We start from the raw sequence: 12,444 nt of genomic DNA on the forward strand, positions 1-12,444 counted from the left end.
GAATGTGATTAAATTTTCCATTTTAAGATATATAAGCATTTAATAATGCTTTAGCTATGTTTACATTAAATTTTACAATATTTACATTTTCCTTTACCATTGGTACACAGCATTGCTTGCTTAATAACTGTAGAACCCAACTAAACCAATTTATCAGACACATGTCCACTATCTTATTTAATCCTCACAAGAAAAAAATAATCCCTCAAACCATATTGAAGTTAGACTACATTAGTGTTTCTCATTATTGGTACTACAGACACTTTGGCCCAGATTGTTCTCTGTTGTGGGTGAGGGGTTTTCCTGTATAATGTGAGATGTTTAGTAGATCACTTGCTTCTATATCCTAGATGCCAGTAGCACCCTTTTTTCCTTCTCCACCTAATGTGAGAACCACAAATGTCTCTAGACATTGCCAAATATTCTCTGGGTTAGAGGGAGGGGACAAAATGACACCACCTCCCCTACTGAAAACATTGAAATAGAGTAAACCTTCTCGTAATTGTCCATTTCCATGGGAATTGTATAGTTAGATTAAATGTGAAAGGCATGAATGCCCAGATACCTGCATATTAGACTTTCTTCTTATTCCTCCTCTTAGTCTAGCTAAGTATTTTTTTTCAAAAGTCAGTATATTACACAGAAGTGTAAGCACAAAGCCATGTTCAATGTACTTTGAGAAGAGCTAAAATGCTATTGGTGAACAAGTCAGAAGTCGTTACTGCCACTGTGGAGTTTATCTGAACTACAGAGGAGGTAGGCTTAAAAGACATATTTCCACAGCAATTATTTGTGATAAGTGCTAAGAAGAAACAGTCAAATTTTTTTCTAAGCATTTTACAGAGACAGCTGACCTATTGGGGAAGGTGGGAATGGCAGATCTGGGATGGCTTTTCTAGGGAAGAGACTTTCATCTGACTTAAAGAATGAGAAGGAGTCATGCAGGGGAAGTCTGAGCTAAAAGGCAAGCTCTCTAGACTGTTCTGGTCCCTTAATCACATAGTTTCCACCTGGAAAACACATTTAATGATGTTCTAGGATGTATAAACATGTTGAAAGAAACATCTCTATATTCGTGATCACCTTTTCAAATTTTTTACTGTTCTGAAATATTAAAGGGAGCAAGGTCAGAAAAATCTAGAGTAGTGGATAATCTGGTTTATTAATTAGACGTTTCCAGGTGTTCTGTATATTGCTGTATGAGTTAAACAGAATTGACAAAAATTGACGATTATTTAAAATAGATTTGTCATATAAAGACTATATTATTCTATCATGTCATATTTGCCAAAAATATTATAAATAATCTTTAACAAGTGATAAAATTGCCACCCTTAAGAAATAATGGCATTTTACCTTCAAATATTAAGGCATCCAATATGAGAATTGATGCCTTTTCTTTAATTATTCTAACTTTATGGTTCATATTTCACCAGGGAAGGGAGGATAATTACATTTTTCAAACTCCTGTTGTGCAATGAACCACATATGGAAGTTAGAGGAAAGTCAAGAAATAGGTGATGTTAACCAAAATAACATGATTTGGATAAACTAGGATGCACATAATACATCTAGGTTTACCCTACTTAGACTAGCGTATTTATGTTTGGTCACATTATGGACATTGTCAGTAATTATGATAGCCAAATGTTAAACAATATACACTTCTAGCTGGAAAGAGCAATTAGCAAAATAATGAATTGTCCTTAAGTTTATACTTTTTCTCAAAGGTAATTGTGTAGGAAAAGGCTTAGGTCTTGATTTATTGCCCTTGCTAAAAGAAAAGAGTTTACTTTCTGGTGTGAAATACAAAACCTATGAAATCAAGCATACTTGTGAAATACAAACACTTTCAATTATTAATCACTTGTAATGAAAACAAAAGGAACTCCTTGAACAAACAAATAATAATCCTTTTGGGGGAAAAAAGTGAAAACTTTAGGTGTTAAGAATTGTCTAATGGTTCTTTATTGTTGTCTGTGATCTTTAACTCTTGTATATGTTGGTTCTAAGACCATTTGAACAAGTTCCATGCTAACTCCAAACAAGGAGTCACTTAAATTGTGGAAAGTATCTATTGCTTCAGTAGAGTATCTGTGATTAACACGAAATGTATTAACTAGAAAGACAATATCCTAATACGATTTTTTTTTTAAGAATCAGGTTCTATACAGGTTAGTGACAATTGGAAATAACTTAAATACCTAACCATCAGAGATTAGCTACGTATATTTCAGTACACTCATGTCATGGAATTCTGTTTAACTTAGCTCTTAATGATAGTGTTAAAGAATATTTCTTGACATGGAAAAAGTTGTTCTGACGTATTGTTGAGTGAAAATGTAGGTTACGTAGCAGTTTTTAGAGTATTATTCCATATTGTAAGAAGAGAAGTCTCTACATGCATAGTAAAAAAAAAAAAAGAAAGAAAGAAAGAAAGAAAAAGAAAAAAGAAAAAAGAAAAAGAAAGAAGACTATACAATAAAATGTTGAAAGCATATGTGATTATGTATGAGAGAATTTTTGTAAATTTGTGTTTTTGGTTTTATCCAAATATTCTAAAAATATGTTACTCTTATATTTTGAAGAAAAATGAATGAAATCTCATTAGAACCAATTAGCATCTGAACATAGGGATGTAAACCATATTGCTTTTAGTATGTTATTTAAGAATATTTGTGGCAAAATATTGACATGCTAAATTCATAAAGTAGTTTTTTACTTTGTAATTGAAGCATTGTAAATAAAAATTAATGATGTGAAATCTTTGAATAAGTAGAATAATTTTTATATAATGTTTTTGTTGGTAAGGTTGTTTTATTGGCTTCAGCAAACATCTGTTTTGTTTCAAAGATACTAATATGATACATAAATGCAACAAGATATGTACAGTGAAATTCCACCTGCTAGGTGTAATAAAGCAGCTTTTAAGTAGTATATAGTGATAGGAAATTGAGAAGATGAGATTAGATCAAATCAACAAAGACTTTTAGTTAGAATAATGGAATTGGATGATTTTGTTGGAATGTGGCCAGGGTACTAGAGAGGAGGTGATTAAACTCTTGGGAAAATATGTAATTATCCTTGTTGTTAAGACAGAAGGTTTACATTTCATGTCAATTTCAACAGCAGTTTGTTTCTCAAGGACAATTGTGGGATATGGATTCAGTATTTATCTACAAGAATGGGCACCTCCAGATTTAGAATCCTAGGCCTCAATCACACCAGGCCATTAAATCCCAAAGCCCCAATTTAGATTTTTCAAATGAGAAGTCATTTTTTCTTAACCATAAGAGAGAAATACATTAATAGGCTGTAAAATAAATAACATAAAATTTTCATTATGATGTATAGTACTGAATTAATTGAGTCCTTATTATTAATGTTATTAGTAGCAGTATTACTTATGATTAACTTAGATACTTTTTTTCTGGTTAGCACAACATTAAATATGAAGGCCTACTTCTAATTTACTGACCCAGAAAATAACCTCAAAATAGGAAACTCTAATAGAATTTCAAGGTGTTTTTCAAATCAACATAATATTTCATTAATGAACTGATTAAAATAACTGTTAGAACCTAGGTAAAACATTATTCAGAATAAACAAAGCAGCAGGTGGGAAAACATAATGAATATACAAAATGAGACATAAATCCCAACATATGTACCTCCATCTTCTAAATATTTCTTGAAAGGATTTTTTTAAACAGCAATGAAAAACCAAAAACATTAAACAGTTTTATAAAACACATCTGCAGAATTAAATATAATGTAAATTACTTACAAAATAGTCGGTTTGTGTTCAAAATGTAAGCCTATCGAGTGTTTCATTCAGCTGTGCAGCTGTTAACTATGATCCCAATTTAAGAGAATTCTAATTCATGATTAGTATAGTATATGCTTGGTCCCAGATATATCTGGAAGCAAGAACCAAAAGATAGCAGAATTCTATGGTAAAATATAAATATATATTCATCTTCATGATTTTCAATATACTTTGAAGTTCTTAAAAAACTTGTACTATATATTTTTCCATGCCTTCTCATCAGAGTTAAGAGGGAAAAAAAAAAAACACCCTTTGAACATTTTGTACATAAAATAAAAAAAGATTTAAATGTATAAATTCATGGGGCGCCTGGGCGGCTCAGTTGGTTGAGCGTCTGACTTCGGCTCAGGTCAGGATCTCACAGTTTGTGAATTTGAGCCCTGCATTGGGCTCTGTGCTGACAGCTCAGAGCCTGGAGCCTGTTTCAGTTTCTGTGTTTCCCTCTCTCTGCCCCTTCCCCACTCATGCTCTGTTTCTGTCTCTCAAAAATGAATAAATGTTAAAGATTTAAATGAATGAATGAATGAATGAATGAATGAATTCCAGGGGCGCATGGGTGGCTCAGTTGGTTTAGTATCTGACTTCGGCTCAGGTCATGATCTCACGGTTCATGGGTTAGAGCCCTGCATTGGGCTTTGTGCTGACAGCCCAGAGCCTGGAGCCTGCTTCAGATTCTGTGTCTCCCCCTCTCTCTGCCCCTCCCCGGCTCATGTTATGTCTCTCTCTGTCTCTCAAAAATAAATAAACATTAAAAAAATTTTTTTAAATAAATGTATAAATTCCGTATCAAAGTATAACTACAGCTCCTTATACTTCAGAGTCACTTTCTTGTACTTTTTCCCAAAATGAAAGTAAATCTCCAAACAAACAAAACTTACACATTGATAGCTTTTTTCCAGCTAGACCCAGATCTGTAAGAATAACATTACTTTGGGGGCACCTGGGTGGCTCAGTCACTTCAGCAACTGACTCTTGATTTCAGCTCAGATCACGATCTTGCTGTTTGTGAGGTTGAGCCCCACGTCAGACTCTGTGCTGACAGCACTGAGCCTGCTTGGTATTCTCTCCCTCTCTCTTTCTCCCTCTCTACCACTCCCCTACTCTCTCTTTCTTTCTCAAAATAAATAAATAAACATTAAAAAAAAAAAAAAGAATAACATTAAGTAACAGCTTTTATTTTCTGGGGTAGATCCAAGTAGCCGAGGTTCAGGTATGTTCTCAGCCTCATATTACCTGAATCCCTTTATCCCCTCGTGTATAAAACAGGACAATAATAATTGATCAAATAATGTATTTCTGAGGATTTAAATATGTAAAATACTGTACACAGTGCCTCTAGCACATAAAGCTATATAAATGTTGGCTGTTACTAGCTTTATGCTATTAGGAACTGAAGAATTTTTTAAAAGCTATGATTCCTATTTTCCTGAAGATAAGTTAGAAATGTGCAAATTTCACTATATAATATGGAATAATATGATATGTATTAAATTGTATCATATCTACTGATGATTCTAAAGGTAGAGAATCTTGTTCACTGGTTTCTGATTAACCTATTCCAGTGGAAAGAAATCTATAGTGATTTAGAGGACTGGGTTTTGGCTTTGGATAAAGTACAACCAAAGGAGTGGTCTGGGGAAAGTCGGTTTCTTTAAACTTGAGGTTTCTCAATTACAAAAAGTTAATGATTTAATAAATAATAGAACTACATATTGGAGAAAATATACTTTAGAACTACAGAGACAGTTTCACTAAAGAAGCATTTTCCCAAAAGATATTTTAACCATGAAATATGGTTCATTCATTCATTTATTCACTCATTCAACAAATCTTTGAGGGTCTATGGGGTGCTGGGCTCTGTTTCGGACGCTGGAAATATAAAAGTGAATAAAGTAGCCAAGAATTCCTGACTCTGTGTAATATTCTAGGAGGAGCGAAGCAGTCGACAAAAATAAATAAAGAAATATATAGTATCCTGGATGGGGTAGGTGCTCTGGTGAGAAAAACAAAACAAAAAAGAAAAAGAAAACATGGAATGGGTAGGGAAGGAGGTATTGCGTAAAAATGTAATTTTATAATTGGTGATCAGAAAAGATTCTGAGAACGTTTGATTTTTATTAAAACCTGACAGAGGAAAGAGGAGGCTTATAGGTTTATGGAAGTGAGGATTCAAGCCAGAGCAAGAGTGAGATATTTGATGCAGGTGGTTGCTGGCTAACAATCTGGAAGAACACGGAGGCCTTTGCTGTGGAGCAAAGTGGCGAGACCAAGTAAATGGGGAAGGAGATACTGTCAGGGAAGAGTGAGCTCTCGAAGTGAGGTAGGAAACCATTGGAGGGTTTTGAGCACAGGAGAGAATGTAGTCTGACTCAGGTTTCAACAAGATCCCTCTGGCTGCTCTTTGAAGTGTGGCCTGGACAAGCAGTCACTTCAATTTACAGCCTTTTTCAGTAAGGAATACTACCTCACTCTTTTCAAGACCAATAAATTTCCCCCAGGTAAGTATCATATGCAATTTAATCAGGGAAAGCCGACGATCTTAACTTTCAGGTGTGGAGCATTGGAGATACTACTGTGGTAGTAATGTGGTATAGAAGGAGCAGCATTTACTAAAAAGGCAAGGCTTCTCCAGAAGCTCTTCCCTTGGGGACTCACATGCCGATTCGCATATCAAAAGCTTTGCGACATTTTTAAATGTGATGACCTCAAAGTCTCCCAAGCCTATCCTACCATGAAACTCTCTTTCCCCTCCCCTTCTATGTGCTGTGGCTGAAAACAAGTTGGATTCAAACATAAGATCCATGACTTACAGACCCCTGAACCTTCAGCTAATGATTTACTGTCTCAACCTTATCTCTAAGTTCCGATGATAATACCACCTCACATAATCATGGTGAGAATTAGATCAAGGCAATGTCTATAAAGGGCCCGAATAGTTAAAGTCCCAGATTCTACCAAAAAGACTTACCAATACAGCACCTAGGTTCAGAACATGTGCAATGTCCCCACGGTGGTGAGATGGTAAAAGGCAAGCACATTTACAGTAATTCCACAGAAGCTTGAGTGCATCATAGCTGAAATTTTTTAATGAGCTTTAGAGACAGTGAGACTAATGGAGTTCTCTTGCACCCTTTCCTGTAGTGAAGAAATTGGTCCAGGTGACAGTGCCTTAAGTCTTCAAGTAAGTGAAGACAGATAACCAGGAAATCTCTTCTCCCTATGGTTCCCAGTTTGGGGCCCATGATTACACATTCTAAAAGCCAGAGAAGCAAACAAGCAAAGGAAATGCTGTTAAAGTGTGCCCTGTGTACATTTAAAAGAAAGCATCATGGTAAACTTGACTCTTTCATGAAAAAAAAGTTAACACTTATTTAAAAATCTTATCTAGTATTCTTTTCATTCATTTTTTTTATTACTCCAGTCCTAAATTACTTCTCTCACCCTTGAACTGCCATTGCATGTTAACTCTGTATCCTCCGCCATACGTGATTTCTTACATATGACTTGTTGCTATAATACATGGCAGCGAGAATCTGTAAGCGATACCATATTGCTCATTTAAACAAAAGTTAAGTTTCCTCCGAAGTAACTACCATGTGCAGTTTAGCAAGGAAAGCTGAGGCTCTTAATTGTTAGGAATGGAAGATTAGAGATATTACTACATGAGCAGCAGGGCATAGACTAAGCAGCGTTTACTAAAGAGACAGGGCTTCTCAAAACAGTAGATGTTTCCAACAGATGTGTTTATTCTCTCTTTATTAGGGTTACTTTAGGTCACTTTATCGAATGGCATTTCTCATAGATATCCCACTTAGAAAAAATACTCAAATATTAAAGTATTCAAATATTCTACGTAGTTCATTGACTTAGATACAAAAGATTTCATAGATTATTCAGCAGTTCCATGTAAAAATTGCTAAGCTAGCTGTCGTACCCTAAGAGATAGTGTCTTGGAATATGCAGCACAGCCTTCATGTGGACTATATGTATTACACGCTGCTTCTCACCAGATCTCCTGGAACCTCTTACTATATACCCCATACCCAGGCACAGTCTGATTCTAAGGCTTCTTCCTAGGAGGTGGAGAGAGAGCAGTGTTCGGGTTTGTAGTTTCCTCAGGAGCTCTGTTCCTCCTGATCTGGGTGATATCTGGAATTCCTGGAGGGACCCTGGGAGTTTTGTTATTTCCTGAGTTCCTGTAACTACCCCCATCAAAAAAATCAGATCAGACCAACCTAAGAGATTATCACAGCTCTAGAATATTTACTGCCAAAGAAGCCCCATTCACATGGCTCTTTGAGTGTATTGTGTTCGAGTTTCCTCCAAATTCTCAAGGAGACATTTCAGGGATCCTGAATTTCATAAGCTCCAAATGAGATCAGAATTCTCCACATGGAACTTGAGAAGTCATGACTTACTCAGATCATAGTGATGAGAATAGAGTTTCAGAGTGCAAGTTAATGGCACTTTCTCCTTACGTTGCTATTTGTCTCCCAACCAGTCTGGAATGAGTCAGAGTCCTATTGTACGTGTCAGACTTGCCTGAAGACCTGACATGGGTGGACACCCTATCCATGTCTACATGGTATGAGTGCACTTGCACACATACTCATACAGACACACTGCACATTTCTGTATTCTATTAGTAATTTGCTCTTCAGGAGTAGAAATGGAAAGGTGGCACTGGCTATGATTTGTCCATCTCCAGGAATGATTGAACTGTCATTTAACCCCAATGACACATTGCTTCTACTTCTTTTGATAGGTTCCACTCTGGAGCTTGTATGGCTCCCTATAGTAAGAGCTCAGGGGGCCTTGTGGTTGGGTTTCTATTTGCCTCTTGCCACAGAGCCCTTTACTGTTTCTTGCACATAGATGATGTTTATAAAGTGTTTCTTTTCATGGGTAACAGTAGGTAAGTGAGTGGAAGAAAGGAGTTGCAAAAGTTCTTAAGTACATTGAGTTTCGCTTGTTGTAGATCCCTAATATCTTCTGAATACAACTTCTTATCTTCAGATGCCACCTTTCTGATATAATTGACAGAGAAGTACACTTTGCATGAGGCAGAGGAAAAAGAAAGGGCCAGAGTATGAAGTTGGCCATGATGGTCGTCATCGGGGCTGGCCAAAATTAACTCCTTGAGGATTCTTACAGTTGAGTCCTAGGTAATACGATCTCTAAGGATAAGATAGAGGAGATTGGGGGGAGGGGCAGAGGGTTGTTGCTAACTGAGGTTGAGAAACAAAAGGATTAAAAGGAGTATACATATGGTTTCCATTCAATGATAATGAGATCAATAAAGAAGATTCTGAGAAATCTTAGCAAACTTCTAGAGACCAGGAGACCCACTTTGTAAAACAATGCAGTAGGAATTCTCCTACATATTCTAGTTTATATTTAAAAGTATATACCTTTTACTCAGTGGATGTTCAAAATCTTTATTTAAAATGCACTCAGATGATATGAGGATTTGAAGGATTTTCTCCTCTCTCTCAAGTACCATGCTTTACCTTATTTATTTTCTGTTAGTGGGTAAGCTTATCTTAAAAGCATGTTTTACCCCAAGGGGGTGGGGGGGAAGATATATTCTACGTTTCTTGCTAAATATCCTTTCACAAAGACCAAATCAATGTATGTTTTCCAGCAGTTAGTGCACATTCTTGTTTTTATTGCTGGAAAGACTTTGGTTGGAGTCTTTGAATTCTTATCTCCAGCCTGTTTACTGAATTTTCACTCCGCTTTCCCAGGATCAAACTGTCTTTCACTTTCAGAGATAGGTGCTGTTAACCAGAGTTTCTTTCTACAAAATGCTGCTTCATGGTCATTGGTTGTACCAGAAGCAACCAAAATAAATGTTATGATTTGCTTTTGAAATTTTGTCGTTCATTAGTAATGCATGTTCACTTGAAAAAAAAAAATAGAAAAGCACAGCAGCATAAAGAAAAGAGCAACTTCATCTTCCCCTCCACTATCTATCATGCATTTCTCCTCTCCAGGGACAACCACTGAGAGCATCCTGATAGATACCAAATGATCATTTTGAAGTGACTGTATTTAATTCTGTAGGTAATGATTTATTTAAAAGAAGAATGGTTGTTTTTTTTTTATTTTTTTGTAATGTTTATTTATTATTGAGAGACAGAGAGAGCATAAGCAGTGGAGGGGCAGAGAGAATCTGAAGCAGGCTCCAGGTTTTCAGCGGTCACTGCAGAGCCCGATTGCGGGCCGAACTCACAAACTGCTGGATCATGACCTGAGCTGAAGTCAACCGCCTAACCGACAGAGCCACCCAGGCGCCCCAAAGGAGTAGCTGTAAATTCCAATATTTACCATGTGTTGGGCCCTCACCATGTCTCAGGTGTCTTACTTAACTGAAAGAAAAAAAAAAAAAAGTGAACAAATGCAAGATTGCTCCTCAGATATGCTAGGTTTAGTTTGCTTTGAGTAGGATTTGCTAATATTTGTTAATATTTCAAGAGTATTTTTGAGAAGAGAAAACTGAGACTTGGCATGCTAAAAGAAATAGTAACTGTAGTTTGGGGTTTCAGAGAGTGCATGGGGTGTTAAAGTGCAGGCCCTCTGGTTTAGAAAATGCTAAAAAATATATATATATATATTATAATATATATATATAATATATATTATATATATATTATAATATATATATATTGCTTTTGTCCCTCATTCTGATTACTTCCCCCTTGTTAACATTCTAATACCTAGAGTAATAAAGTTGAAACAGAGGCTCTTGGTGAAACGCAAAGAAAAGACCCCACGGCTCACCCCTACGCCCCTTTGAGTTTGAGTTGGGTAGCCTTTCTACAGGACTCTCAGCAACTGCAATGTAAAAGAAAGTGATTTTCGTAATACGGTGCACATCTATTATGCAATAGAGTGTAATAGTTAATATATTCTAGATAGTCATCACTCTACCTCCTTGTCCTACAGGTTTGTTTGCCCAAATTTGATTAAAAACAAACCAAAAAATGCAAACGCAGAGTAATGTAAGGTAGAGTTATTTGTGAGTTTATTCCAACTCCTGGAAGCGGTAAGGAAGAGGTTAAGCTGGACCAGGAGGATTTTTGAAGTCTTTGGCTGGGAGGTTCCATTTGGAGAAAGGTGCAGGGGAGCGAGGGGCAGCCAGAAAAACAAGGCAAGTTCCCATTCGTTTGGATTTCTGATCCTGAGCAGTTTGATTCTCACCTGAGGGCGCACTCGGGCACCCTGGCTCTTGGATGAAAATATTAACGAGCAGAAGTTGCCAGACCAGCATCTGGAGAGTGTAGAGTGAAGCATGGAAAGGACTGCGCGGCCCCTTTAAGTGTTCGCGGGCCGGGGAGGAGAAGGAGGAAACTGGGAGCTGCGGGGACGGTGGGGAAACCCACAAGCAATTGAGCCAGAGAAGAGGCAGCGTGAGAGCAGAAACTTCAGACGCTGCGGATCCCGGCGGAGCTCCGGGGAGCCCCGGCGGCCGTCGCTCCCACCCGCAGCAGCATCTTCCTCGCCCCTCTCCGCCAGCCCGGGGAGGTCCAGGAGCTGCCTCTTCAGAGCTCCCACGAGACAAGGCTGCGGGCAGCTATTCTCAGGAAGTTTGGTCTCCAGCGTCCCAGCAGCGGAGAGTTCGGGGTGCCCTGAGCGCGCGCCCCGGCGGGCGAGGGACCCCGGGCGATGGTGAGCGCTGCGCGGGGCTGGGGGCACCGAGGAGGTGCGCGTCTGCCCGCGGACCTGCTGCTGAACCCAGTGCCCTCCGCATCCCCCAAGTGATGGGAACAAGGGCCGGCTCGGGCTACCACTGTCGCCGCACCGCCCCCTCGCTCGGCCCCAGCTCGCGGAGTCACCGAGGCACACCCCCAGCACCTTGTGCCGGTCCCCCAGAGCTGCTGCCGCTGCCTTGGCTGCCTTCCTCGCCGCCGCTCGTGGCCAGCTGTTGACTGGGCTAGCCTGCAGACCGAGAAGCACTTTTTGGCCCTCCCTAAACCGTTCTCACACCCCAAGTTTGCCGCTGCCGCGCCTGCCCTCGCCGCGGCGCTCGGGCGCACAGTGTGGGGGCGCACGCCGGGAGGCTCGGCGAGACCCGGAGGCAGGAAACCGCACTACTGCTCTTCTCCCTCGGCTCTTTGTTGTTCGCTTTGGATGATTCTTGGAAGTGGCCGAGCCTCGTCGGAAAGCCTGGAGCCAGAGAAGGCAAACCTTGGGATTCTTGGTCTGCAAAGGGCTCTGAGGTATTGACAAGCGTCCGGAAAGGTCGACAAGTAAATTGCCCTGAGAACTCCTGGCGGATTGACCCACGTTGCTTATATTAAGCCTTTGTGTGTAGTGTGTGTGGTGTGTGGCTTCTCTTCATAAATTTGGGGACCCCATTTCTATCCCCTCCTCTTGGCATGAGACTGTATGCAGGATCCACCCGAGGACAATGATCGCGGAGCCTGCTCACTTTTACCTCTTTGGATTAATATGTCTCTGTTCAGGTAACCTCGCGTCTTCTTTCTTCACCCTTCATCCCCCTTGCTCGCCCCCTCCCCACTTTTCGGAATCAAACCTCGAACCGGGTTTCGGCGACCGCTCCCTCCTGAGGCTGGAGGGGTTCGATCCCTGTGGGAGTTTGAAGCGAAAAG

General features: G+C 39.2%; 1 protein-coding gene across 4 annotated transcripts in view; it reads left to right on the top strand.

Annotated features, from left to right (window-relative positions):
- The first annotated feature begins 11,202 nt into the window (after positions 1-11,202).
- Positions 11,203-12,444, top strand: part of ROBO1 (roundabout guidance receptor 1) — a 409,245-nt gene continuing 408,003 nt past the window's right edge. For 2 of the 4 annotated variants that reach the window (XM_047875011.1, XM_047875012.1), the window contains exon 1: positions 11,203-12,297. In XM_047875011.1, the coding sequence (XP_047730967.1) occupies positions 12,243-12,297 (55 nt within the window). In that variant the 5' untranslated portion in view covers positions 11,203-12,242. The remainder of the gene's footprint in view (positions 12,298-12,444) is intronic. The other 2 variants (XM_047875009.1, XM_047875010.1) reach the window with 1 other exon arrangement.

This window comes from Prionailurus viverrinus, chromosome C2 (assembly GCF_022837055.1).
Source record: "Prionailurus viverrinus isolate Anna chromosome C2, UM_Priviv_1.0, whole genome shotgun sequence".
NCBI lineage: Eukaryota > Metazoa > Chordata > Mammalia > Carnivora > Felidae > Prionailurus > Prionailurus viverrinus.